This window comes from Hylobates moloch, unplaced genomic scaffold (assembly GCF_009828535.3).
Source record: "Hylobates moloch isolate HMO894 unplaced genomic scaffold, HMol_V3 SCAFFOLD_11, whole genome shotgun sequence".
Classification (NCBI taxonomy): Eukaryota; Metazoa; Chordata; class Mammalia; order Primates; family Hylobatidae; genus Hylobates; species Hylobates moloch.
Window position 1 is genome coordinate 106898930 of NW_026652286.1, and position 27044 is coordinate 106925973.

General features: G+C 47.9%; 2 protein-coding genes across 2 annotated transcripts in view; one reads left to right on the top strand and one right to left on the bottom strand.

Moving 5' to 3' along the window:
- Nucleotides 1-13858, top strand: part of JAM3 (junctional adhesion molecule 3) — a 75972-nt gene extending 62114 nt beyond the window's left edge. The window contains exons 2-9 of the mRNA XM_032167934.2: nt 1491-1556; nt 2352-2465; nt 6272-6424; nt 6829-7031; nt 7996-8095; nt 10676-10805; nt 10893-10947; nt 11255-13858. Coding sequence (XP_032023825.1) covers nt 1491-1556; nt 2352-2465; nt 6272-6424; nt 6829-7031; nt 7996-8095; nt 10676-10805; nt 10893-10947; nt 11255-11290 — 857 coding nt within the window. The 3' untranslated portion in view covers nt 11291-13858. The remainder of the gene's footprint in view (nt 1-1490; nt 1557-2351; nt 2466-6271; nt 6425-6828; nt 7032-7995; nt 8096-10675; nt 10806-10892; nt 10948-11254) is intronic.
- The window catches only part of NCAPD3 (non-SMC condensin II complex subunit D3), a 70016-nt gene continuing 56821 nt past the window's right edge, over nt 13850-27044 (bottom strand). The window contains exons 28-35 of the mRNA XM_032167933.2: nt 24089-24199; nt 21889-22071; nt 20317-20483; nt 19914-20053; nt 19016-19093; nt 15398-15472; nt 15249-15309; nt 13850-15161 (exon numbers count right to left, since the gene is read on the bottom strand). Coding sequence (XP_032023824.1) covers nt 15053-15161; nt 15249-15309; nt 15398-15472; nt 19016-19093; nt 19914-20053; nt 20317-20483; nt 21889-22071; nt 24089-24199 — 924 coding nt within the window. The 3' untranslated portion in view covers nt 13850-15052. The remainder of the gene's footprint in view (nt 15162-15248; nt 15310-15397; nt 15473-19015; nt 19094-19913; nt 20054-20316; nt 20484-21888; nt 22072-24088; nt 24200-27044) is intronic.

A 27044-nucleotide genomic window follows, 5' to 3' on the forward strand; every position in this document is an offset into this window, starting at 1 on the left:
AGTCATCAACCAGGTGAGCAGTGCTGTCTTCACTCACCTCTCAGGTCCTTGATGGTCTTTGGGCCAGAGCTGATCTCTGGTCATAGTCCCTTATAGCCAGTGGTGGTGTCTCATCTAAGTCATGGTGATCATACTGAAAGAAATGTTTATGGTCACTTTCCTTAGAAGGAACCTGTGTGGCCTTGGTAGAGACTCAGAGCCTCATATTATTCTTTACTAATGCATCACTGGGAGCTTTCATTTTGAAGGGGAAGTAGAAAGGGCTGCACGTGCATGGGATGTATTTCTGGCTTCCAGAGGGAGTAGCCATGGTTATCCAAACAAAATAAAATTATCTTCACTTGTCCTTTGTTCTATAACTTTTTGTAGAAGTGTTTGAGGAACCAGTAGCAATTCAGGTATATTATACTTCTTTTTCCATCCCTTTTTATTGGATTATTCTTTAGGGCTTTTGCTAGAATTAGTGAAATCTGACTATTTAGAAAGAAAAGATCCATGTAGCTGGGCCATTAAGGAAGATGAAGGAAACGAACGGGCTGTGTGAGGCTGCCCAATATGCAAGGAGTTAAAGCAGCTTGGAGCAGAGTTGCTCTGTCATTTTCTTTAGCGGTTATCATAAGCCAGGACCCAGAGACCTTCATCAGGGTGTTCTGTATGAAGGCCTTCTTTGGGGGTGGCATATTTTATTAGAGGCATGGCAGCTGAACAATAATATTTTGTAGGTAGTCCATGTACCTATTTGGTCTTCTCTCCAAGATTAGTTGAGAAATTTTGAGACCGTGGTAAACAGGTTTCTGATGTTTGCCCAAACCCATAAGGAATCAGATGCTAGTTTTGAAAGGGATTGCCATGCAAGTAGTTATCTTGCTTTCATCAATGATATAAATTTAGCTTCATGGAAATTACCGTGTTATATTATTATTTTTCTCATTTCAACAAACACCGGTGAAAACTTCTTCATGGACTGGAACCACCGGGTTGCTCATACAGCGAGGTGGACCCTTAGCTAGTTGATAACCATACCCAGAGAGTGTTGATGCCGTCCCGAAGGGGAGAGCTCCAGCCCAAGAGTCTGGCCCGTATCATGTGCCACTGAGGGTGCCTGTGCAGGATTGGAAGCCTGGGGAAGAGGGGAAGATGGAGGGAGGAAGGGCAGAAGGCCCAGGCAGGTCTGGGAGGAGAGGTGTCGAAGGGTCAATAGGAAATGCTTAGACAAAGGCTTTAAAGCTCTGAGGGCTTTGTTCTGGGACTAAAAAGGAGAAGGAATTCTTAGAACTCTTCTCTTTCCCTTGGCTCCTTCCAGTGAAGGTCAGATGTGAGAGAGAAAGCAGTTAACTTGGCTTACCTAAGAGACTTTATTGTGGAATATTTTTCCGTCCTCTGTGGTTAGTAACCATAGCCTACGCAGACGGGAAAACCTGACCTCAGTGCAAGGTTCGTCTGCCGTTTGAGATACACTGTCTCTGATTTTACTTTTCTTTCTTCTTCAGGCTGCCTGATAGGGGCTGTAAATCTCAAATCCAGCAATCGAACCCCAGTGGTACAGGAATTTGAAAGTAAGTACAAGGGAAATGCCTAGGATAATGGGCACCACCTACTGGACATTTGGTGTCTTGCAGCCAACTCAGGGCACATCCATCTCCGTAGTGTGCCAAGATGTTCGGGGGGGGGGGGGGGGGGCTGCCCTGCGGTGCACAGGCCCATGAAGCATGGCATCAGCAGGCCGCAGCGAGCCCTGTGCGGTTTCCCGTCAGCTGCCATCACACTTCTGCCTGGCTTTGTGATCACACAACAAAGAAATTTCTTTTTTCCTTCTTTTTTTTTTTTTGAGATGGAGTCTCGCTGTTGTTGCCCAGGCCGGAGTGCAGTGGCGCAATCTCGGCTCACTGCGGCCTCTGCCTCCCTTGTTCAAGCAACTCTCCTGCCTCAGCCTCCTGAGTAGCTGAGATTACAGGCACCCGCCACCATGCCCAGCTGATTTTTGTACGGGGCTTTGCCATGTTTGGCCTGGCTGGTCTCAAACTCCTGACCTCAGGTGATCCGCCCTCCTTGGCCTCCCAAAGTGCCAAGATTACAGGTGTGAGCCACTGCGCCTGGCCGAGAAATGTCTTATATACAAGCAGGGTGTTTAAGGGAGGGGGTACACTATGTAGTAAAATCCTTGCTAATTATCTTTATTGTTTTTCTGGCAAAAAATCCTTTCTCAAAGTCTCTTGGAGTGTGGAGTTGGCTAGGTTTTTAATCTGCGTGAAAGGACTCTTGAATTAGAGAGAGCTCGCAGGGTCTGGGTGCAGCTGAACCTAGAAGCACTCCACATTCACCGAGCGCTCTTCTTCTTCTTTGCGTGTTAGGTGTGGAACTGTCTTGCATCATTACGGATTCGCAGACAAGTGACCCCAGGATCGAGTGGAAGAAAATTCAAGATGAACAAACCACATATGTGTTTTTTGACAACAAAATTCAGGGTATGATCCTGTAGTCCTCTTGCCTGACCTGTCCTCTGTCCATAGACCTGGGTGTGCACTCTTGGCCAGAAACTTACCTCAGACTGGTAACCCGCATCTGTAGCTAGGACCGTTTTTTTTTTTTTCTTAAAGATTTATAATTATGGAAAATTTTAAACATACGCAAAAGTAATGCAAATGGTATATCAGGCCTGCCTGTACCTGTCACCCAGCATCAACAAGTGCATTTCGTTAGCTAGGATCTTAATCTGCTCACAGCCCCATCTCTTTGGGGAATCAAAGTGAACATTTTCCTAGGCCGTCTTCTCATGATCCTGATGTGAGTGATGCAGGTGAGTGAATGAGAAGGACCGTACGTTTCAGCAAGGGCACACGAGGGCACAGCACACGAGGGCACAGCACACGAGGGCACAGCACACACGGGCAGAGCACACGAGGGCACAGCACACACGAGGGCACAGCACACACGAGGGCACAGCACACGAGGGCACAGCACACACGAGGGCACAGCACACACGAGGGCACAGCACACATGGGCACAGCACACGGGCACAGCACACGAGGGCACAGCACACGAGGGCACAGCACACGAGGGCACAGCACACGGGCACAGCACACGAGGGCATAGCAGACGGCACAGCACACGAGGGCACAGCACACGAGGGCACAGCACACGAAGGCACACAAGGGCACAGCACACGAGGGCACAGCGCACGAGGGCACAGCACAAATTGACTGAGCCACCCACTGTGTTTCTGGCTTGGTGCTGGGGTTGCCGATGGGGAGAATGCACGGAGTACCCTGAAGTGACATCCTCCCGGGTGGGAGGATGGTGGTCAGGGAAGGCTCCCCAGAGTGGCCTCTCTGGGTGCGGTGTGAAGGGTGGCTGCTTAGCAGGCAAGATGGTGTGGAGGGAGGTGGTGGTCAGGAGAGAATGTTGTGTGTGAAGACGCAGAAGCAACAGACGGACTGGCTGCTGGAAAGACTGCAAGTTCCCCACTGTTGCCGGTACATGCACAGGGAGAGAGGGAGGAGAGGGGCTGGAGAGGTTGCCTGGCCAGGCAGACTGCACTGAATGCTAGGCGAGCATGGGTGGTATCTGAGGGCCCGCTGTGAGGCTCTCAGGGGAGGTGCCATGGCTGCATCTACGTTTCAGAAGACTGAAGTGGCTGCTGTAGAGAAGAGATTGGAGGCGGCACAACTCAGAGCAGAGGCCCAAGTCAGAGGCCTTCTGCAGAGTCTGGGAGAGGGCTGGCGGGGGCCCCAAGCTGGGGTGCAGGCAGGGAGAGAGATTCGAGGGGAGGCCTGCTGGGGCTTGGCTGTGCCAAGGGGCACAGAGGGAGGCAGGCAGGTGGCTGGAGAGGAGGATGGCACCCTTTTTCTGACAGGAGGGCAGGAGCTGCAGGAGGTACACATGCAGGCTCGTGCATCAGTCGCAGCCTGTGGAGTCCTCAGAGAAGTTGAGAGTTGAGAGGGATTTGTGGAAGCAGCTCCAACACAGTCTTGCTTTGGGTTCTCAGTGTCACCGGGAGCCTGAGTCTCCTCAGAAGAGTTTTGCTTCTCACTCACGTGAAGCCCCTCCTCGCCTCTTATTTTTGGAGTGATGGAAATGTTCTTCTCAGAACACAGATCTGTTTTCTGTGGCTACTCAGGCTGACCCTGCTAAACCCTAAGCATGTAGTTTAGAGCATCAGAGGAACCAGGTGAGAAATTAAAGAACTTTCCTTTTCTGGGGATTAAACATTTTGCTCTTAGCCACAGGGATGGGGAGGCCGAGGGAGACGGTTTCCCACGCAGAATGCCGGGGCTCGGGGAGGATGCAGCTGTGCTTGACCTCTTCCCTCGCCTCAGTGCAGGGCTGCACCAAAAGCACCCTGGTGGGGTTTACTTACTCTTTTCTCACATGGTGGAGGTTCGAATCCTCCACTGATGGGTGGCTGTATAACAAAGCTTCCCGTTCGAAAATGTTGTTGCCAACGTCTGTGCTCCGTGGGAAGCATCCTTTAGTGTGCTGTTTTTAATGTATTATGGCGAGCCCTTCATGTCCTCGTCAGCAGGTGTCGGGTTGAGTGATGAGTAGTTGCTACTCTTTGTGTCGTGTTTTCCTAACTCCTTCCCCTATTTGTTGTTTTCCAGGTTCTTCCTGCTTCTTTGAAAGTGTTATTATGTCTTATGTTTAAAATCTTTTTTTATTGAGCTGTAATTCGTACTGCATAGGTCTCATCCTTTTAAAGTGTGCAATTCAGGGGTTTTTAGTATATTCACATAGTTGTGCAACCATCACCACTATCAAATTCCAGAACATTTTCATCATCCCACAAAGAAACCCTGTACCCAGCAGCAGTCAGTCCTCCTCCTGCATCCCTGGCACCTCTGATTCCACTTTCTGTCTCTGTGGATTTGCCTGTTCTGGACACTGGATAGAAATTGTAGTCTTTCATGGCTGACGTCTTTCACTCAGCATCCTGTTTTCAAGGTTCATCTGTGTTGCAGCGTGTGTCCGTACTTTATTTCTTTTTATGGCTGAATAATGTTCCATTGCAGATATACCACATTATTTTATCCATTCTATTGATGGACATTTGAGTTGTTTCCACTTTTTGGCTATTATCAATAATGCTGCTATCAATATTTGTGTATAGGTTTTTGTGTGAACCTAAGTTTTCATTTCTCTGGGATAAATGACCAAGAGTACAACTGCTGAGTCTTATAGTAGTTGCATGTTTAGTTTTTTAAAAAACTGACAGAGTGTTTTTCAAAGCTGCTTTACGATTTTACATTCCTACCAGCAGTGTATTCTCCCACATCCTTACCAACACTTGTTACTGTCCGACTTTTTAAGTTCTAGCCATCTTAGTGGGTCTGAAGTGATGTCTTGTGGATTTGATTTGCATTTCCTGGTGCCTAATGATGTTGAGGGTCTTATTTGTGTATTTTCTTTGGAGAAATGTCTGTTCAAATTTTATGTCCATTTAAAAAGATTTTTTTTCTAGAAACAGGATCTCACTGTGTTGCACAGGCTGGACATGAATTCCCAGGCTCAAATAATCCTCCCACCTCAGCCTTCTGAGTAGCTGAGACTACATGTGTGCACCACTGCACCCACCCTCATGTCCAGTTTTTAAATTAGGTTGTCTGTTTCTTACTGAAGTGTAAATTCTTTGCTTATTCTGGATGCTAGGTTGGATGTACGATTTGCAGGTATTTCTCCCATTGTGTGGATTGTGTTTTCACCTGCCTTTGTCCTTTGAATTTTGATGAAGTCTGGTATAACTGTTTTTAGTGTGTGCTTGTGCTTTGGTGTCATATCTAAGAAGTCACTGCCCGATCCAGGGTCATGAGGGATTTATGCATTTTTCTAAGAGTTTTATACTTTTAACTCCTGTGTTAGGTCTTTGTTGTATGTGGAGTGAGAGAGAGGTTCAACTTCATGTGTTTGCAAGTGGATATCAAGTTATCTCAGCATCATTTATGAAACATTGGTTGTTTTTCTAGTGTTTTTTTCTATTCATGGGCAGTCCTTCCTGGAAATGAGGAGAAGGTGAGGTTCCTGGCTTTAATGACAGAGACACATGGTAATGAGTGTGTCTTGCACACCAGGAACTATTTTTGGTGTTTAGGTTACAGATAGGAATAGGTCATGGTTCCTGTCCTCAGAGAGTTCACTTCTGTACTCGGGAATAGAAATAAAAATTGATCTGCAGGCTTCCTTGCTGTGGCATCCAGTGCTGGCCCCAGAAACCACCCTCTTCAAGTGGCAAAGATTTCTTTAAAGAGTTTTTTAGTGCCTCATGTTTTTTTTGTAGGAGACTTGGCAGGTCGTGCAGAAATACTGGGGAAGACATCCCTGAAGATCTGGAACGTGACACGGAGAGACTCAGCCCTTTATCGCTGTGAGGTCGTTGCTCGAAATGACCGCAAGGAAATTGATGAGATTGTGATCGAGTTAACCGTGCAAGGTGGGAGCTCATGCGAAGCGGAGACATGGCCACCATTTTCAGGCCTCATGAGTCTGTAGCCATAGGATGCAAGATTTCCTTCCAAAACTGTATCCCTCAGGGCTTCACATGGCTTAGGGAGGGGAGAACTGCTGAGAGCTGAGACTGCCTGAGTTGGGGTAGACGGTGAGAAGGGAAGTGAAGTTCCTGTCACTTCCTTCCCCCAGCTAGAGGAGGCGCATTAACATATGGGAGGGCAGGATGCAGCGGTGGCTGGTCAGTCTGCAGCATGATCCTGGGAACAGCAGTGGCGAGGGAGCCCCTCGACTGGCTTTCTTGTCTTTGGAGCTGATTTCTTGTGGGCTTTAATAAGAATACAGCCCTGTCGCTGAGATCCTAAACACCATCCCCCATTTTCCCCACAGTGAAGCCAGTGACCCCTGTCTGTAGAGTGCCGAAGGCTGTACCAGTAGGCAAGATGGCAACACTGCACTGCCAGGAGAGTGAGGGCCACCCCCGGCCTCACTACAGCTGGTATCGCAACGATGTGCCGCTGCCCACGGATTCCAGAGCCAATCCCAGATTTCGCAATTCTTCTTTCCACCTAAACTCTGAAACAGGCACTCTGGTAAGATCTCTTCTAAGAGGTGAGGATGGAGATGTCTTTGTTGGGGCAGGAGATGCTTATTGTGAAAAGAAGAATTATTAGGAGAGACACTGAAACTTCTTGATGAGACAGGAGCCAAAAATCTAGAATGGTAGGGATTCTACAGGAAAAATGACCCTTCTTCCTTTTACAAACAAGTACATTCTTAGGGGGTAAAGTAAGGAAGAGAAAGAAACCGTAGATTGAGACTGAAGAGGGATATTAAGCAAATGTTACTAGGGCCCTGATCGGATAATCAACTGTAAGTCATTAGACAATTGGGGAGATTCGATTACTAGCTGGTATTTGATGATCTGTTAAGCAATTGTTAATTGCTGTAGGCATGATGAAGGTATTGTGGTTACGATTTTTTACAGTCTTGTAGAGATACTGAAGTATTTATGGATAAAAGGTGTTTGGAATTTGTTTCAAAATAACCCAGTGGTGGTGGTGGGAGGTGGGGGAGGAGAGGAAACAGATTGGTCATGCGCTAGAGGACGAAGTGACCTGGCCAGCAAACCATGCTGGGCTTTTACTGCACATAGTTCTCTCCTGGGAGGTACCTTCTGATCTGTGGACCATCCAGCTCCACGTAGTCATCAGACAGATTATAATAGGGTCCTCTGTGTTCGTTTTGCCAAAATGTTGCCCCAGGAGCAGTCATCATTGAAGAGCCCCTTTACCAGAATAAAAGCAAGGCTCCACCTCACATTTCAGATGTTGCCAGGCTTCGGTGTCTCCAGTCCCAAGGGGATTGGTTGTCGGGGAGCTCTCAGGCAGGTATCAGGGAGTGGGTCAGGGAGGAACACACACAGTGCTGGGGAAGCCACGGGGAAGCCGAAAGCAAGCGAGCAGGTGTCGACCTAGTTCTGGACCCAGCTGGATGTGCTCTCAGAAGTCGGCCCCGTGATAGGTCCAGTTATTTACTTGTCATTCCCTGAAACAGGTGTTCACTGCTGTTCACAAGGACGACTCTGGGCAGTACTACTGCATTGCTTCCAATGACGCAGGCTCAGCCAGGTGTGAGGAGCAGGAGATGGAAGTCTGTGAGTTTCTTTTTTGAAAAGGTTTCATCGCAAGACTGGGAAGTGAATAGAATATTTTAATTTAATATTATGCCGTCAGCTTAGAGAACTCTTCTGCCATGGGTTAGCTTTCTTCTGGAGCTGACTAGATCCACCAGAACCCACTGGACAGTGAAGGGAAGGCTGAGAAGCCGAGCCCAGATAAGCAGGTCCTGAAAACAAAGCATTCTGGGATCTGCTGGGTTGGGAACGTGGCCAGCCTTGTAACTTCCACTGCAAGTTTAGTAAACTCCATTCTTTGGTAATTGATAGAATTATCAAAATGTAAGGTGGTGTCAGGTCTCCAGAAATTTATCCAGTTATAACCATTTTGTAGAAAACTGACAGAGTTTTAGCCCTAGTAATTTTACCTGCAGGCAAAGCTTTAGCCCCTAGAGTAATATTATCTCAGGGCTCTGGTTCCCCTAACGGAGGGGTATTGAGAGGAGGATGGGGGCAGATAGGATGTGTCCAAATCACTTGGGGAGCTTTTTTTTTTTTTTTCTTAAAAAAAAAAACAAAACAAAAAACAAAAAAAAACAACACACTCCAGCCTGGGTGACAGGAGACTCCGTCTGAAAACAGAACAAAACAAAACAAAAAAACAAAAAAAACCAGGGTCTTGCTTTGTTGCCCAGGCTGGAGTGCAGTGGTGCAGTCACAGGTCACTGCATCCTCAAACCCAGACTTCAAGCCATTCTCCCACCTCAGTCTCCTGAGTAGCTGGGACAACAGGCACACGCCACCATGCTCGGCTGATTTTATTTTTTGTAGATACGGGGTCTCACTGTGTTGCCCAGGCTGGTCTCAAACTCCTGGCCTCAAGCAATCCTCCTGCCTCGGCCTCCCCAGGTGCTGGGATTAACAGGCATGAGCCACTGTGCCTGGCCAGGAGCATTTTTGGAAACCCTCCCTCCTCCCTATTTGGAGCTCTCCTCAGAGCAGCGTTTTCCAAAACCGCCTGGTGATAACCATTTGGGACCACTGTTTCACACACAGATTCGAGCCCCGCTCAGACATGCTAGAAATGTCTGTGTTAGACAAGCGTTCCAAAGGATTCTTCTCATCTGTCGCGTTTGAGAAACTCTGCTCTGGGGTTGTTTTCTCCGGCAGTTTTGCCCCAGATTTACTTTAGCCTATTGACTTTTTAGTGATGAAACTTGGGAATTGACATTTTAACATCAAAATTGCATGGCCAGGCGTGGTGGCTCACAGTATAGTCCCAGCACTTTGGGAGGCTGAGGTGGGTGGATCACCTGAGGTCAGGAGTTCGAGACCAGCCTGGCCAACATGCCAAAACTCTGTGTCTACTAAAAATACAAAAATTAGCCTGGTGTGGTGGCAGGCGCCTGTAGTCCCAGTAACTTGGGAGGCTGAGGCAGGAGAATCCCTTGAACCCAGGAGGCAGAGGTTGCAGTTTGCCGAGATTGCACCACAGCACTTCAGCCTGGGTGACGGAGCAAGACTCTGTCTCAAAAAAAAAAAAAAAAAAAAAAATTTTTTTTTTTTTTTTGAGACGGAGTCTCACTCTGTCACCCAGGCTGGAGTGCGGTGGCGCATTCTCGGCTCACTGCAAGCTCCGCCTCCCGGGTTCACACCTTTCTCCTGCCTCAGCCTCCCGAGTAGCTGGGACTACAGGCGCCCGCCACCAGGCCCGGCTAATTTTTTGTGTTTTTAGTAGAGACGGGGTTTCACCACCTTAGGATGGTCTCGAATCTCCTGACCTCGTGATCTGCCCACCTTGGCCTCCCAAAGTGCTGGGATTACAGGCGTGAGCCACCGCGCCCAGCCTGCAAGTTGATTTTTAAGTGTACATTCATATTTGAGAACCAATACACTAGGATAAAGGAGATTTTTTAAAACTTCCAAGTTACTTGGCTCTTGTTGATAAATTCCCTGCATAGTTTTCCATGTACTGCTTGTTTGAAGGAACGGCTGCCAGAGCCCCATGTGAAGGTGACCCAGGGCCTTTGCCCAGTGTATAGACAAAAGGGTTCCAGGGGTTTCCTCTCAGAGGGCTTACAGATCGGAGGTCAGGCAGCCGGCAGAGACAAAGCTCTAGTTCTTGTCTAGGATTCTTTACTTTTTTGTTTTTGAGACAGATTCTTTACTTAAATAAGGCTTGAAACTAACTTTCTTCCCCACAGCAATCTACAACAAAGGGAGGCCCTGGAAATGAGGGATTCTTTTCTTCTTGGGATCCTGGCTGCTAACCTTGTCCTCATAACCATTTCCTCCATAAGTAATCCCAGGCGTTCAGCCAGAGGATTTTGAAGCCTACAGTGCCAAGCCCACTTTAATACAGTTTTCAGTGTAACTGCATTTCAACTGTAGAAGTCTCAGTACTTTCCACATGTGAAGTTAGGAGTTATGGTGTCCTGTGTGTTCTAGGCTAGAAAGATTGTAAGTGTTCTCAAGTGTTCTCTCTTCTAGCTGGGGTAGGCCTGAGGGGGCAGGGGGCAAGTGGGTTTGGGGTGAAGGAAGGAGGCACAGCAGGGTCAGGGCCTTTTTAAAGAACAGACGGTGTGTATCATGGCTTCCACCAAACCTCCTTTTCTTCAGATGACCTGAACATTGGCGGAATTATTGGGGGGGTTCTGGTTGTCCTTGCTGTACTGGCCCTGATCACGTTGGGGATCTGCTGTGCATACAGACGTGGCTACTTCATCAACACTAAACAGGATGGAGAAAGGTGAGCCTGCCTTATGTGAAAAAAGGAAAGTTCAAGCTGGCAATAATATGACAACCCTGTTGCTAAACTGCTGTCTTCTCCTCACAGTTACAAGAACCCAGGGAAACCAGATGGAGTTAGCTACATCCGCACTGACGAGGAGGTAATCATTTAGTAAACCTGGAAACCTAGGTGCACCCAGCAGGGAAAACAGCATTCCTCCTTGGAAACCACACGGGTCTCCTAGGAAGATTTCTGAGCGATTGTGCAGCTCCTGAGCTCCTCAGCCCCTTCACAGTAACACACACACACACACACACTCTAAGGGGATTTGTGCTTTGCAAGCGCTAGTGATGGTACTTTTTAAGAATGGTTATTCCATTTGTATTTAGCCCATGTTAGATGTACTCCGTGTTTTTCCCTTCTTGCCACCAGGCCCCTTGATGGCTCTAACTGTGTTGGCTTTGCAGGGCGACTTCAGACACAAGTCATCGTTTGTGATCTGAGACCCGCAGTGTGGCTGAGAGCGCGCAGAGCGCACATGCACATACCTCTACTAGAAACTCCTGTCAAGGCAGCGAGAGCTGATGCACCTGGACAGAGTGAGACACTCATTCAGAAGCTTTTCGTTTTGGCCAAAGTTGACCACGACTCTTCTTACTCTAACAAGCCACATGAATAAAAGAATTTTCCTCAAGATGGTCCCGGTAAATGTAACCACAAGGAAGAGAAACTGGGTGCGTTCACTGAGTTGGGTTCCCAACCTGTTTCTGGCCTGATTCCCACACGAGTATTAGGGTGGTCTGAAAGAGCTTGCTCACATAAGTGCCCCTGTGCTGGGCCCTGTGAAGCCAGCGTGTTCACCACTGGTCGTTCAGCGGCCAGGACAGCACCATGTGAGATGGCAAGGTGGCCAGGCAGCACCAGCAGCGCATCCCGGCGGGAACCCAGAAAAGGCTTCGTACGCAGCAGCCTTACTTCATCGGCCCACAGACGCCACCGCAGTTTCTTCTTAAAGGCTCTGCTGATTGGTGTTGCAGTGTCCATTGTGGAGAAGCTTTTTGGATCAGCATTTTGTAAAAACCACCAAAATCAGGAAGGTAAATTGGTTGCTGGAAGAGGGTTCTTGCCTGAGGAACCCTGCTTGTCCAACAGGGTGTCAGGATTTAAGGAAAACCTTCGTCTTAGGCTAAGTCTGAAATGGTACTGAAATATGCTTTTCTATGGGTCTTGTTTATTTTATAAAATTTTACATCTAAATTTTTGCTAAGGATGTATTTTGATTATTGAAAAGAAAATTTCTATTTAAACTGTAAATATATTGTCATACAATGTTAAATAACCTATTTTTTTAAAAAAAGTTCAACTTAAGGTAGAAGTTCCAAGCTACTAGTGTTAAATTGGAAAATATCAATAATTAAGAGTATTTTACCCAAGGAATCCTCTCATGGAAGTTTACTGCGATGTTCCTTTTCTCACACAAGTTTTAGCCTTTTTTCACAAGGGAACTTATGCTGTCTACACATCAGACCATCGTTGCTTAGGAAACCTTTAAAAATTCCAGTTGAGCAATGTCGAAATCAGTTTGCATCTCTTCAAAAGAAACCTCTCAGGTTAGCTTTGAACTGCCTCTTCCTGAGATGACTAGGACAGTCTGTACCCAGAGGCCACCCAGAAGCCCTCAGATGTACATACACAGACAGCAGTCAGCTCCTGGGGTTGCGCCAGGCGCCCCCGCTAGCTCAGTGTTGCCTCGCTGTCTGCCAGGAGGCCCTGCCATCGTTGGGCCCTGGCAGTGGCTGTGCCCCAGTGAGCTTTCCTCACGTGGCCCTTGCTTCATCCAGCACAGCTGTCAGGTGGGCACTCCAGGGACACTGGGGTCTTCCATGTGGTGTCCTAGCTTTGAGCTCCCGTAACAGACCTCTTGTTGGTTATGGATAGCTCACAAAATAGAGCCCCCAATGCTATTTTTTTTTTAAGTTTGTTTAATTATTTAAGACGCTCTAAGGCCAAAGGCAATTGTGAAATCAAGTCTGTCAAGTACAATAATATTTTTAAAAGAAAATGGATCCCACTGTTCCTCTTTGCCACAGAGAAAGCACCCAGACGCCACAGGTTCTGTCTCATTTCAAAACAAACCATTATGGAGTGGCGGCCAGTCCAGCCTTTTGAAGAATGTCAGGTGGAGCAGCCAGGTGAAAGGCCTGGCGGGGAGGAAAGTGAAACGCCCGAATCAAAAGCAGTTTTCTAATTTTGACTTTAAATTTTTCATCTGCCGGAGACACTGCTCCCATTTGTGGGGGGACATTAGAAACATCACTCAGAAGCCTGTGTTCTCAAGAGCAGGTGTTCTCAGCCTCACATGCCCTGCCGTGGACTCAGGACTGAAGTGCTGTAAAGCAAGGAGCCGCCCAGAAGGAGCCCTCCACTGTGTGCCTGGAGAATGGCTCTCACTGCTCACCTTGTCTTTCAGCTTCCAGTGTCTTGGCTTTTTTATACGTTGACAGCTTTTTTTTAATTGCACACATGAGACTGTGTTGACTTTTTTTAGTTATGTGAAACACTTTGCCGCAGGCCGCCTGGCAGAGGCAGGAAATGCTCCAGCAGTGGCTCAGTGCTCCCTGGGGTCTGCTGCGTGGCATCCTGGATGCTTAGCATGCAAGTTCCCTCCATCATTGCCACCTTGGTAGAGAGGGATGGCTCCCCACCGTCAGCGTTGGGGATTAACACTCCAGCCTCCTTCTGGGTTGTCATAGTGATAGGGTAGCCTTATGCCCCCTCTTCTTATATCCTAAAACCTTCTACACTAGTGCCATGGGAACCAGGTCTGAAAAAGTAGAAGTGAAAGTGGAGTCTGGGAAGTAGTTGCCTGTAACTGAGACTAGACAGAAAAGGAATACTCGTGTATTTTAAGATAGATACGAATGTGACTCAAGACTCGAGGCCGATACGAGGCTGTGATTCTGCCTTTGGATGGATGTTGCTGTACATATAGATATTACAGACTTGTACTAACACACCTGTAATTTGGTATTTGTTTAACCTCATTTATAAAAGCTTCAAAAAAACCCAAACATTGCTTCATTCTTTCTTGTTTGCTCTTATGTTGGGTTTGTCTCCTCTTCCTAGCATTTCAGTGGTTAGGCATGCACACTAAAAATGCTGTCGCCCATCCACCAGGGAAGTCAGTGCCTGGGCAGGAGGGCAGCCTGTGCGCTCAAGAGCAGTGCTGCGCCTCTCCACCACCGAGTCCACCTGTGTTGCGGTTCCCACTCGGGATAGCAGTGGGCAGAGCTCAGTGACATCCCAACCCCAAACCAACCAACGCACATAATCACTTTGTACTTTTGCTTTTGTAATACTGGGATCAAAAAACAAACCAACTGCATTTCTTTCTGGATATTCTCGAACAAAAATAGCGTTAAGTTTACCCAATAGTGCTAACAGAAGAGACTCAAGCTGTTCCCCATCATGGGAGCAGCCCTTACCAGAGGGCTGCACAAATCGGCAGTGCTGCTCTGGGGAGGGCTGCAAAGCCATTTTTTCCCAAGCAGGGATGCTGTTTATGTCTGTTATGGAAAGCACACCGCCTCCACATGGGCGCAGATGAACTGCCCTTCAAGACAATCAATCATTTTTTTTCTAATAGGAAAGATTTGGTTTCATTCCTCTAACATGCTTTATGTAAAATTAAAATGATGATTGATTACCAATAAGAGCTCTGTTCTGAAAACAGAGAAATTCTATTGACTACTGGAAAGCTGTATTTATGCTAAACCTTTATTACTTTTAGAAAGCTGTACACTTTTTAAAAAAATTTGCAACTATAAATAGAAAAAATATTAGAATCAAAATTTTGTCATTACAGATGGGAAAATATATACTATAAGGAATTCAAACAAGTTAACAGAGGCTTGATTTATATAAAAGAAAGCTGCAGTATTAAAGTTGTGTCCCTTAAAGACCAGATTATAGCTTATCTGAATGGGCTTGACACTTTCCAGTGGAATAAAGTTACAATATTAAACAGATTAGGCTTAGGGTAAGAATCTAAGTCTGGCACATCTCTATTATTTTACAGTGTTTAACCATACACATCATGCAGAATAGAAGGTGAGTGCCAGGCCCCTGAGGAGGAGCTCTCGTGTTCCACAGCAAAGCGCTGCCCAAGGACTGCGGGAAGTGACCCAGCTGCCTTTCCACACGGAGGACACGAGGCTGCTTCCTCAAGGGCTCCTGCCTGCCTGGACACTGGTGGGATGCGCTGTTTAGTTGGCTGTTTTCAGAGGGGTCTTTCGGAGGGACCTCCTGCTGCAGGCTGGAGTGTCTTTATTCCTGGCAGGAGACCTCACATTCCACTGCTGAGGCTGGGGGGGCCTAGAGAAAGGGCATATGCAGTCATTCTGGAACTCAGAAAAACCCGGACAGAAACATCCACCTCAAAAGGAACACTGCCAAACTTACGGCTTATCAGGCAATGATAAACATAAGATGTCATTTCCTTGACTCCGGGCTTCGGTTTTCTCTAAAAGGGAGTCAAACACACACATTCAGTTTTCCCAGAACCTCAAAGGCAGTGCATACATCAGCCCAGAAGGAAACCAAGAACTTGCCTCTGGCTGACGAAGGAGTCCGTGGTGTCCCGATATAACTGACCCCTGCTCCAAACGTGACGTCACTGATGCTCTCTGCATAAAGGGGAGACACCACCGAGTGAAAACCGCGTGCTATGTCGGAGGTCTCTGCTCTAGTTGTCCGTGGGACGTAGGCACGGTGTCCACATCAGTGTCCCAGTGGCGGCCCTCAGACCTCCACTGGACCCTGTCCCAGGGCCTGGCAGTGTTGAGGGCCCTCCTGGGGATGCCCCTTTCCATCTCTCTGACCCCCTTCTCTGACCGCAGCCCTCCTTAGGCACTCGGCTGGTCCCTGGGCCTCACTGTTCACGCCCGTGGCTTCCCTCCCACCCTGTCTTCCATCATCGCCCCTGTCCCAGTGACCGCCCTGTCCCACTTACTACACTTCCTACTGTGGCTCACCCAGGTTCCCCGAGGACACTTCAACTCCTTGCCTCTGCACTTCCACGCGTGCCTGCTAGTCTCCAGCCAGTGAATGCACCATGCGAGCTGGAAACGTGGCACCGTGAGCAGCTCCTCCACGTGGAATCAGCAGCCAAGTCCTGTCCCTTCTACCCCCAGTCGCCGCCTCATCCTGTCCCATCATGCCACACTGGGAGTGGCTCAGTCCACCTCACCCCTCGCCCTTGATTTTTCATGGCGCCTACCCTCGACGAACCCCCTCCAGTTTGCCCTCAGGAACAGGAGAACAGTTTAGGAGCAGATTCCACCGCAGCTTGGGTGTGAATTCTGGCTCGGTGTCTTACCAGCTGTGTGAGCTGCTCTGAGACCCACAGGTTTCTTCATCTCTTAAGTGGGTATAAAAACAGCTACCTCACTGGGGGGCTGCCAGGACTACATGAGGTTACCTACGTTGAGTGCTTAGCATGGTGCTGGTTGCGAGGGCAGTGCACAAGAGATGTTAGCAGCCACTGTCATTAGCAGTATCATCCCTGGAGTTATGTTTAATCAAGAAGCTGGTAAATTTACTGCCCTGCTTTAAGACACCTCAATCGCTGTGTTCCTAGGAGAGCCTAAAGTCCACCCTCAGTCTCAGCTGGTCCCAAGCTGCCTTTACAGACTTCCCTGTTACGCTCAGGTGCACGCGTGCACACACACGTCCACCGTCCTGCATCCGTTTCCTCAGCAGGCCCTGTCTGCACATGATGCTCCTCTGCCCCCCCCGCCCCATCTGTCGACACACGCCACCCTGTCGTGGAGTCCTGGGTGGTGCAGGCTCGCCCCTCCTGGGTGGTGCTGTACCCAGTGCATGAGCTGCCACCAGCATACTCCCGGGAACAGCACAGGCTGGGCAGCTGCTTGCTGGTGCCACTGAACCTGCTGCCTTTCTGCAAGCACACGCCAGGAGGCAGCTTCAGAGCTCTCTCCGTTCGCCACATGCTGTCTTGAGTATGGACTGTGTCTTCCTGTTTACATTTTAAAGCTCATCAGCGCACTGCAGCTGTGTACCTGATGGCTACTTGAGTGTCATTAACAGACAATGGTAGAGAATTCCTCATCACTGCTAGATCTGCCTATTCTGTTTCTGTGAAGTCTCTCCTTGTGCTGTCACCTGAAACTCCCTTCCTTCCACACACACCGCTCTTCCTGTTTGGAAGCCCATGTGCACTCCAGGAAATCAGTCTCCCATCTTTACAGAAGCCTGGGTGCGGGGGCTCTGACATCCCCCATGCACTGTGCGTAGAATCAAAGGCAGCAGCGTCTGTGCCACCCGAATGATAACAGTAACAGGGACTTGCTAAAACCCCCACAGATTTTCAGTTAAAATCCTAACTCTGAAAATTGAGTAATTTTCATTTCCATTTAGCAAAGCCACTGTGAACTGGTGCTGAACTGGGTGGCATCTTTCCTGCCAGCTTTGAAGAGCTGAGACACTTCCTGACAGTCACCTCCACCTAAACTAAGAGTTGCCAAAAGAATCTGGACGTATAAACCACAGAGAAAACAGAACGGAGTGCTTTTAAGCTATCTAACAATTCTCCCAGGAAGGAGAGCTAATAGGAGACCTCCAAGCATTTCTTCCTGGTTCAGTATAAAGGGAGATGGACAGAGACTGCATCGACAGGAATATTATGTCCAAGAGTGTGAAGCAAGAACAAGTACTCTACCAATTCCATGACACCGGGCGCCTGATTTCCAGCACAAAGCGTGGCTCCACACATGCCAGTGAGGGCGGCAGGAACCCTCCACGCCAGGCTGCCCTGTGGAGAAACAGGGGCTGCTAGGAAGCAACCTAACGCTGACATCAGGGACTCACAGGATGAGCACAACCAAAATGAGGTGCATTCTCCCCGTTTCTTCAGCATATGGCACCTCACTGCCAAAACAGAAGCTCTTGGCGCCCTTGAGCCAGGAACATCGAACACAGAACATCGCACCTGTCCATGACGCAGGGTCCCAAATTACCCACCGCCTTTAATGACCAATGCCGTCATGATTCGGTTGTCGTCTGAGGGTGGGGGTGGGATAAACTCCCTTCAAAGGCGGACTCGGATGAAAATTACCTCTAACCTGTTAACTATTCTAAGAGATCACAGCATCAGTGTGACAGAACCAAACAAGCAAGTAGCTAGAACACAGCAGGTGCTCCATACACGTGAGCTGACTGAAGCAGTGACTAAACGAACAGCAGGACAGCTTGCTGCTCTGTTACCAGGAAGAGCACCTTAGCACGCTCTCATCTTCCCCTGCTGCGGTCAGGACTGGGAGACAGGCTGGAGAAAGGGCACGAGAGGTGGGATCAGAAGGCCTGGGCTCGGCGCCCAGCTCTGCCCTCCCAGAAGTCTCCGGGAGGAGATCTCTGACACCTCCCAGGTTCCAGGCACTGTGGTCTGTGGAAACAGTGAGGAGTGGAATGGCCAGGGATGAGTGGGGCTGGATGCAGCTTGCCGAGGGCACTGTGCACAGCCGGGCGCAGAGCGAGGGGCACACGGGGACATGGCAGCAGGGCCTGGCCACTACTCCACAGATTTGGGACAGGAAGCATTTCTTCTTCCTGTAAGAGTTTTCTCAAAATAATGGTTTTTATGAGGTTTGAGACAATATGAAGCTATCAAACAAGATAACAGGAAAAGAATACTCGACTCTCCTAACCCACCTGTTTTGAAATAAAAGGAAAAGTACAAACAGTAGGAAAAACATGGAGGGGAATGAGACACGGGCTCTGAGCAGGGGTCCCCGGGTCCCTGGTCTTGGCAGTTGCAGAGCACGTGTGGTACCTGCTGGTGCTGACGTCTGCCCGCCCTGGGAGTAGGCCCACCCGGCAGCGCCCAGTGCACCCGGCCAGCCACCTCCAGAACGCACCACTGGGTCAGTCACCTGACCTACCTGTGCCTCAACGGCATTGTCTGCCCCACAGGGGCCTGCGGGCCACTGTGGTGTTTGACTGAATGGAACACACTGGAACGACATACTTGGTCAGTGCTCACGGCTCAAGCGACCGTGGTCACCGTGAAACATTCCACCTCAGCAATGCACTCACGGTTTTGACCATCAGGACTATCCTGCACCGTAAGGAGTTTTACCACAACTCTAGCAAACCCATCGCGACTGCAGGAGAGACTGCGGAGAAGCCGCATATTCCGATCCGTTACTCACTCTCAGGGGTGCTGATGGCCCGCTTGGTCACGTGTTCAATCGTGCCATTCGACTCTTGCTCCAAACTGTATGAAGACACTGAAACAGAAAAGTTGCAGCTGTCGAGAAATACCCCCAAACAATAACGAAGAGCAAAACAACCACATGAGAAAACACACCTGCAAGACATAAAGTCAAAATCGCTAGTGTTTAAAATTTTCTTATAAAGAGACAATTCAGGAAGAAATACAAATAAATGATAAACATGAGAAAAAATGTCCATTCTCATTGCATTAAAAAAAAGAAAAGAGTCTAACTTGGCATGAGTGATAGAGGACAGTTTGATCCTCTCCAAAGTTTTAAAATATCCATGGCCTTTGACTGCTGGGAATTAATCCCAAGGATTACATACATATAAGGCTATATGTACAAGGATGTTTACTGTGACAATATTTATACGAAAAAATTGAAAATCAACATTTCAAAGAACAGGATAGTAATAAATAAGTTATTTCCACAGACACAATGCTATACAGCCACTGAAAGCAAAGGTCTGAAAGAACAGTTCACGCAAGCTGTCTACTACGTCGGACCTAAGTATGCAGGGAAACAGGTCATAAAACTGCACACACACCTCACAATTCCATAAACAAAACAAAACACGTGTGTGTGAGAGGAACAGAATGGCTGCAGGAAGGAATGCCTCACTGCTATGGGTGAGTTTCATATTTCACTCTATTTTCCAAATCTCCTAGAATAAGTAAGCATTGTTTTACGACCCATGATCCTAAAAGCCCCATTAATGGTATTTGTTTTAAAGATAAGAAAACACACCACTTTGAACGGAATGAGAAGTAGTTTGTTCTGTGTTTTCATCTGTAAATGCTCTACTGTGTCTGGCACCAAACGTAAGGCTTACCCTGACTGCACGTTTTTTCTGGGCTTCCAGAATTTAAAGTGAAAGGCAGCACTCCTAAGCTCCGACTCCGGTGCCTGCTCTTTGACTCCACGGCTTTCTTGACAGAATTCAGGATTGCAATGGTGCTCAGGGACACGGGCCTGTGGAGAACAGCCACAGCCGCTGACTTTCTCACTGCAGGCCATGCGGAGGTGACAGTGCTGCACTGTGTCCCCGCATGCCTCCTGGCTGGCACATCCCTCACCACCCTCATTCAAACCTCCCAGGGCACAGTGTGGAGCGGGGTGGCAGGCCAGACAATGACAATGACTTTCCTGCCCATGCTTGGTGGGAATGGCAGGGATGCCTCCGAGAACATCGCCACAGAGAACCAGCCCTGATGTGGCCTCCAGGGGCTCTTTACCTGGCTTTGGGCAGCAACCTCTGCAACGGCCCAGTTTCAGGTGTAGGAGATGATACTGGTACGTGGCCAGCGCTTGCCCTGGGTGTGCAGGGCTGGCTCACGGCAGGTGACATGGCGGGGTTTTCTTGGCCAGCAGGAACTGGCACTGTTTCTAAACACAGGGCAACCTGGTAGAGAAGATAGAGAGTATGTACATTCTAATACTTTTTAAGTTTTTACAAATTGATATTTGATAGTTGTACATGGCTTAGGGGTCCATGTGAGATTTTGATACATGTGTACAATGTAATGATCAAATCAGGGTAACTGGGATCTCCATCACCTCAAACATGAGTATCTTTTCTTTGTGTTGGGAACATTCCAATTCTTCTATCTACTTTGAAATATACGGTAAATTGTTAAACTGTAATTTCTCCACTGTACTGAATACTAGAACTTATTTCTTCTATCTAACTGTATTTTGGTACCCATTAACCAACTTCTCTTCATCCCCCTTCTCCCACCCCTTCCCAGCCTCTGGTAATCACTAAACATCCACTCTCTTAACTCCCTGAGATCAACCTTTTTGGCTCACATCTATGAATGAGAACATACGATCTTCGTCTTTGTGTGTTTGGCTCATTTCACTTAATATAATGTCTTCCAGGTTCATCCATGTCGCAACAGATGAAAGATTTCACTATTTATAGATGAAAAGTACTCCATTGTATATATGCACCCCATTTTCTTTATCCATTCATCCACTGATGGACATTTGTCTCCAAATTTTGCTATTGTGAACGGTGCTGCAATAAACATGGGAGTGCAGGTATGTCTTCGACATCCTGATTTCCTGTCTTTCGACGATACGGTCAGCAGCGAGGCTGCTGGCTCATGTGGTGCCTCTACTTTCAGTTTTTTAGGAACCTCTACACTGTTCTCCATAGTGGCTGTTCTACTTTCCATCCCTACCGACAGTGTACAAGCCGTTCCCTTTCTCCATTTTAACACTTTTATTGGAACAGAATCTTCACATACTATGAGCAAGTCCATAAGTAATGTACTCTGAAGCCATATCAACCCTGGGTAAGTTGAATTTCCTTTTCAGAAACAGAATTCTATGAGAAAGCTGCCACTTGTAGATGCTGTGGCATGGCAGAAGAGGAAAAGGGGTATGCCACTTTGCGCTCATGGGTCCTTCCTACAGGAGACCTGCCTGCATTCCTCAGACAGTGAGCGAGCAGCAGCCACTCCTAGAAATGGCCGTGTGCCGATCTGCTCTAAAGAGGGAGTGCTGGGGGAACATGCGAACACACGGACACACTCTGGCAGACCTGGGATCTATAGTCACCAGCCACTGCTGCTGCCAGCTCGCTTCCCGCACCACATCCTCGTGGAAGGGAGGTCTGGAGCACAGTAAATCCGTCACAGACAGAAAGGCACAAGGCAGTGGCCAACAAGCAGCACTCTCGAGGCCTTCGGGCTGACTAACCTCTGACGAAGGAGATTTTGAGAGGTGCTAGACAAACGACAGACTGGTAGCAGACAGCAGACTGGACCGTCTGGTCACAGTGCAGCGGGCCCCACACCTACCTGTGCCACAGGTGCCGCCTCGGCGCCTCCAGCCGTCCCGGCCACATCTGCATGTCTTGCTAGCTCCTGCTCCTGGACCAGCTGTTCCTGGTACTTCTTCATGTCATACTCAAGCTCTGATGCCAGCTGTTTGTCAACTGCAAAGAAGTCCTTGACCTCATCTCGGTAATCCTGCATCACCTCCTAAAACAGACCCAGGAGCATCCTTTAATGTTTTCTTGAATAAAAAAGTAAGCCCTAAACCCCCATGACACACCTTTGCCTGTGAACAAACCTGCACATCCTGCACATGTACCCCTGAACGTAAAATAAAAGTTAAAGAAGAAAAAAGCCCCCAAGTCATGTTGCTTGATAAATAATAATAGGAACAATAGGACTGACATTACTGAAAGCAGATGATTTCCATTCCAGTAACTAACAGGTACAATGGTATATTTGGAGCAAACGCCACTGGCCACATCAGCAGAAAAATACGTGAGTAACTAGCAGTTCTCTTTCTTAGGAAGCATCCTGGCTACCTGGCAGTTAATGGGCAGTCTCTCCCAGGTTCCCAGTGGGAGAAAGGCATGCTCAGACATAGCCTCTGGAGCAGGTCCCAGGATGCCATGGATCTAAAAGCTGCTCATTGTCTACATTAGCCTCCCCACTGGCTCTCAGGGGATTACAACTAAGGCTCAAATCCCATCTTTGTGTCTTCTTCTGAAGATTTTACAGAAAACCTTTTCTCATACCTAAGGAAAAACATTCTTAGGTCTTAAAGAGGGGTGCCAGGGGCAAGACCACTTTGCTAAGAGAAAGAATCATTCCACCTAACAGTAACAGGGAGAAAAAGACACTGCAGTTCCAACTAGGAGGGAAGTCTCAACAAAGAGAAGGAATCCATGCACTTTTCCAGCTGCCACTAGGAGTGGGTTCCACAGGCCAATGAAGAAATTCCCTCAAGCTACTGACAAGAAGCGGCGTGTGGCCATCCTCTGGGCGTGTGCTCACAAGCAGCGGGAAGACTTATTTTTCTTAAGTGTTTAAGTAGTCTATGTAGGATCTAAGCTCTGTTTTTTTTTTTCCTTTCTAGGGTCTAAAATAGGGCAATAAAAACAAGAATATTTGGAAGTTTTTATTTTTAGCATACAATGAGACTGTCTTTCCTACCTTGGCTTCCTAGTATAAAAAGCTATTTGAAAATTTATATTCAGCCGGGCGTGGTGGCTCACGCTTGTAATCCCAGCACTTTGGGAGGCCGAGGCGGGCGGATCACAAGGTCAGGAGATCGAGACCATGGTGAAACCCCGTCTCTACTAAAAATACAAAAAAATTAGCCGGGCGTGGTGGCGGGCGCCTGTAGTCCCAGCTACTCGGAGAGGCTGAGGCAGGAGAATGGCGTGAACCCGGGAGGCGGAGCTTGCAGTGAGCCGAGATCGCGCCACTGCACTCCAGCCTGGGCGACAGAGCGAGACTCTGTCTCAAAAAAAAAAAAAAAAAAAAAAAAAAAAGAAAATTTATATTCAATGTAATTTTTGTTGAGGCCTTTATTGGAAAAAAAATTGTAGCTTTTTTTGAGGAAGAAAAACACATAATGTGAACAGAGATATAACTGCTGAATTAAAGAAAAACTATGTTGCATTTATTTCTTAGTAAAAGATTTTGCCAGAAAGGTCTGAGGCCCCACTTAGGTCTGCCCTGCAAGTCAACACATCCTGGGTTTGCTCAGACTGAGCTCCTCATGGTCCCCTTGCTTGACAAAGAATTCAGCCCAGTGACGGCAGCTGCCAAGGCAGCTCCTGCAGGGCAGTTATTTCCTGACCTTGTGAATCCGAGTCAGTGCAAAAGGTAAGCACCCTGAAATCCAACCTGGAGACTCACTTTCACCTTACGCCCCAGCAGCATGAACGAAGATGACCGTGTTCTTGACCCCAGCTGGGAAAGTTTTCCAGATGGACTCGAACTCCATTACAGGAAGACTTGCTTGGCACGGTGGGCCGGCTCTTCACAGCCCTGGCTGCACATCCAAGGGAAAGAGTGGCTTTGGTGGAACCCACAGCCACCCCCTAGCTCCACGGCAGTTACCAAGGTAATGTTGGGTTTGCAGGATTTGGGGTTCTAACCATTCACTGATTGCCTGCACCGTCATAACTGGCAGAAGATCCTAAGTGATGAACTGGTAGGAGAACAACAACCACAAAAGCACAGGCTCCACCCTTACCCTGAGATAGTGCATGAGCTCCCGCAAAGCTGGGATCTTATTCTTCTCCAGCACAGTCTTCAGGGAGGTGATAATTGGAATAATATTTTCTACGAAATTCCTCTTCTGAACCTGGTAACACAAACAAAGACATGTTTCAGATGTGTGAACTTCTGAAAGACAACGGCCTCTCCTTGATCTAGTTCTTTGAGTACAGCCACCCTACCACACCATGTAAGTTTCTTCTTGCTTCTCATTATGATACTGGGGATGTAGAGGACCTCTGCTTTTCTCTGGGAGACTTTGTAAGCATTACCTCAAAACACTCTGAAGGCTTTGTACGATAGGGTGGGGACAAATACTACTCATATATTCTAAATGGGGAAAAAGAATTAGAAACATGTTGAGTAGCTTTTGACAAAAGCCCCAAATCTCCACAGAAGACCCTGAGGGACCTTGGCTCTCACTCCACCTTCAGTCCTCAGTTCAACACCCTCTCCTTGGAACAGAAGTCAGCTCGTTCTGCTACCCAGAGGGACACTTTGTATTCCTGCTGGTGAAGGGACAATGGTCTTAAAATGGCTAAGCATGAAGACAGCCAGCTCTGTCTCTCTCTGTACGCATCTACAAAATACTATGAATTTATATATATAGTACCTGATTTGACCAGGTCTTCACACTTTACCTTGAATGATCACTAACCACAAATATTCTGCACTGAATCTCTTTAAATTAAAAAAAAGCACTCTAGTAGCCCACATATGCAAGATTTATCCTCCTGAAGCTGAAAGTACCCTTTTCCTTCTCATTTAAAGTCACTAGTATATGTTTCTTCCTTGTAAACCACTCATTTCTAAAAAGCCTTATCAGAGTTCCTGAAACAGGAGGACAACAGGTAGAGAAATAAGCAATTTAATAAACCCAGATGTGAGCAGATGTTACGTTCAGGAATAGTCTTAAGAAGTGGCTTCCATGCATTCCCTTGACAAGTATTATCAAGCACCTTCTCTGTCCAGGCAAAGAGCTAACCCTCTGAGGATGCAAAATGAAGCCAAGCATCCCTGCCCTCCAGCCGCTTCTAGATAGTGTGTGTCTCAAGGGAAGAGGTGTTAAGTGGCAGGGTGTTAGGGAATTTAGGTATGGAGATGGGATGCCTAAGGAGTGCATGGCCATCTGATGGATGATCCTGAGGATGTGTGGAGAAGGGAGGATGGGTGGGTGAGGGCGCTGCAGACTTTAGACCCAGAGGCAAGAGCACAGGAGCAGGGTGCAGCTCACAACTGAGGTGCAGATGGCAATTTGAAGTGGAGAGGTTAGAGGTGAGGATGGAGGGAGGTATGGGAAAGGTGGAAGGCACACCAGAAGTTCTTGTTTACCTTGAAAAAGAAGAATCAGGGTTTATTCAGAAGATGACAGGAAGCCACCAGCATAGTTTTTAAAGATTTCACTAGTGAAGTATAACATACGTAATAAATTTACCCATTTTAAACAAACAGTTCCATGAGCTTTGACAAAAGTCTATATGGAATAACCAGCACTACAGACCACTCACCATCTATCACCCAAAAGCTTCCTGCCACCCCTCACAGTCAACCTGCCTTTAGTCTGTTTCAGATATAATAAAATGCTCAAATTTGTACTTAAGAAAGACTGCCGGGCTCGGTGCGGTGGCTCATGCCTGTAATCCCAGCACTTTGGGAGGCTGAGGCGGGCAGATCACGAGGTCAGGAGATCGAGACCATCCTGGCGAACACTGTGAAACCCTATCTCTACTAAAAATACAAAAAACTTAGCTGGGCGTGGTGGCTGGTGCCTGTAGTCCCAGCTATGAGGGAGGCTGAGGCAGGAGAATGGCATGAACCCAGGGGGGCAGAGCTTGCACTGAGCGGAGATCATGCCACTGCACTCCAGCCTGGGCAACAGTGCGAGACTCTGTCTCAAAAAAAAAAAAAAAAAAAAAATTAGCCAGGCACAGTGGCAGGGGCCTGTAGTCCCAGCTACTTGGGAGGCTGAGGCAGGAGAATGGCGTGAACTCAGGAGGCAGAGCTTGCAGTGAGCTGAGATCGTGCCACTGTACTCCAGCCTGGGCGACAGAGAGAGACTCTGTCTCAAAAAAAAAAAAAAAAAAAAGACTGCTCTGGCAGCGAGGTGGTACATGGCCTGTGACAGAAAGAAACCAGAAACAGAAAGGGTGGTAAGGAAACCATGGAAATGGGATAAGCTTAAATAAGGTCAGAACTAGACAGATAGATTGGTAAGAGAAAACAGGCAGGATCTGGTGGCAACATATGATCAGAGTCTATATCCTTGGAGTCAAAAGCCTTCAGGGGCCAGGTGGGAAATACACATTGGCAATCCAGGCTAGGAGAAAAACACAGGCCTGCAGAGGCCTGCGGCAGCCAAGCTCTGCCCCAGTCATTCAGATCCAAATTCTACACTTCCTGCCAACAAAAGCCTCAGCCTGACGCACCAGACTCCAGTCTGCAAGAGCACCATAAACTGTGGGAGAAAGAGGAGATGAAGAGCAGAAAGAAGAGATGACTGAGTGAGTTTTGACAGAGTAAGTCAGAGACACCTGGAGCACGTCCTGGCAGCAGGGGCACCTGAGCTCAGGCTCATGAGAAATGCTGGAGCAGGAAACAGGTTTGAGAACTGTCACCACGTGGCAAAGTTAAAGCCACCAGTAAGAAAGAAGTCACCACTGGAGCATGGCACCAGGATTCCAGGGAGAACAGGGAAGCCAGTAGATGGTGGGAAGAGTGGGACACTCACTTGTGAAATGCGCTTAGGGGAGCTGCACACTCACTTGTGACATGAGCTTAGATGGAGGGGCACACTCACGAGATGAGCTTGGGGGGAAGGGTACACTCACTTGTGAGATAAGCTTCAGGGAAGGGGCACACTTGTGAGATAAGCTTAGGGGAAGGGCACACTCACTTGTGAGATGAGCTTAGGGGAAGGGCACACTCACTTGTGA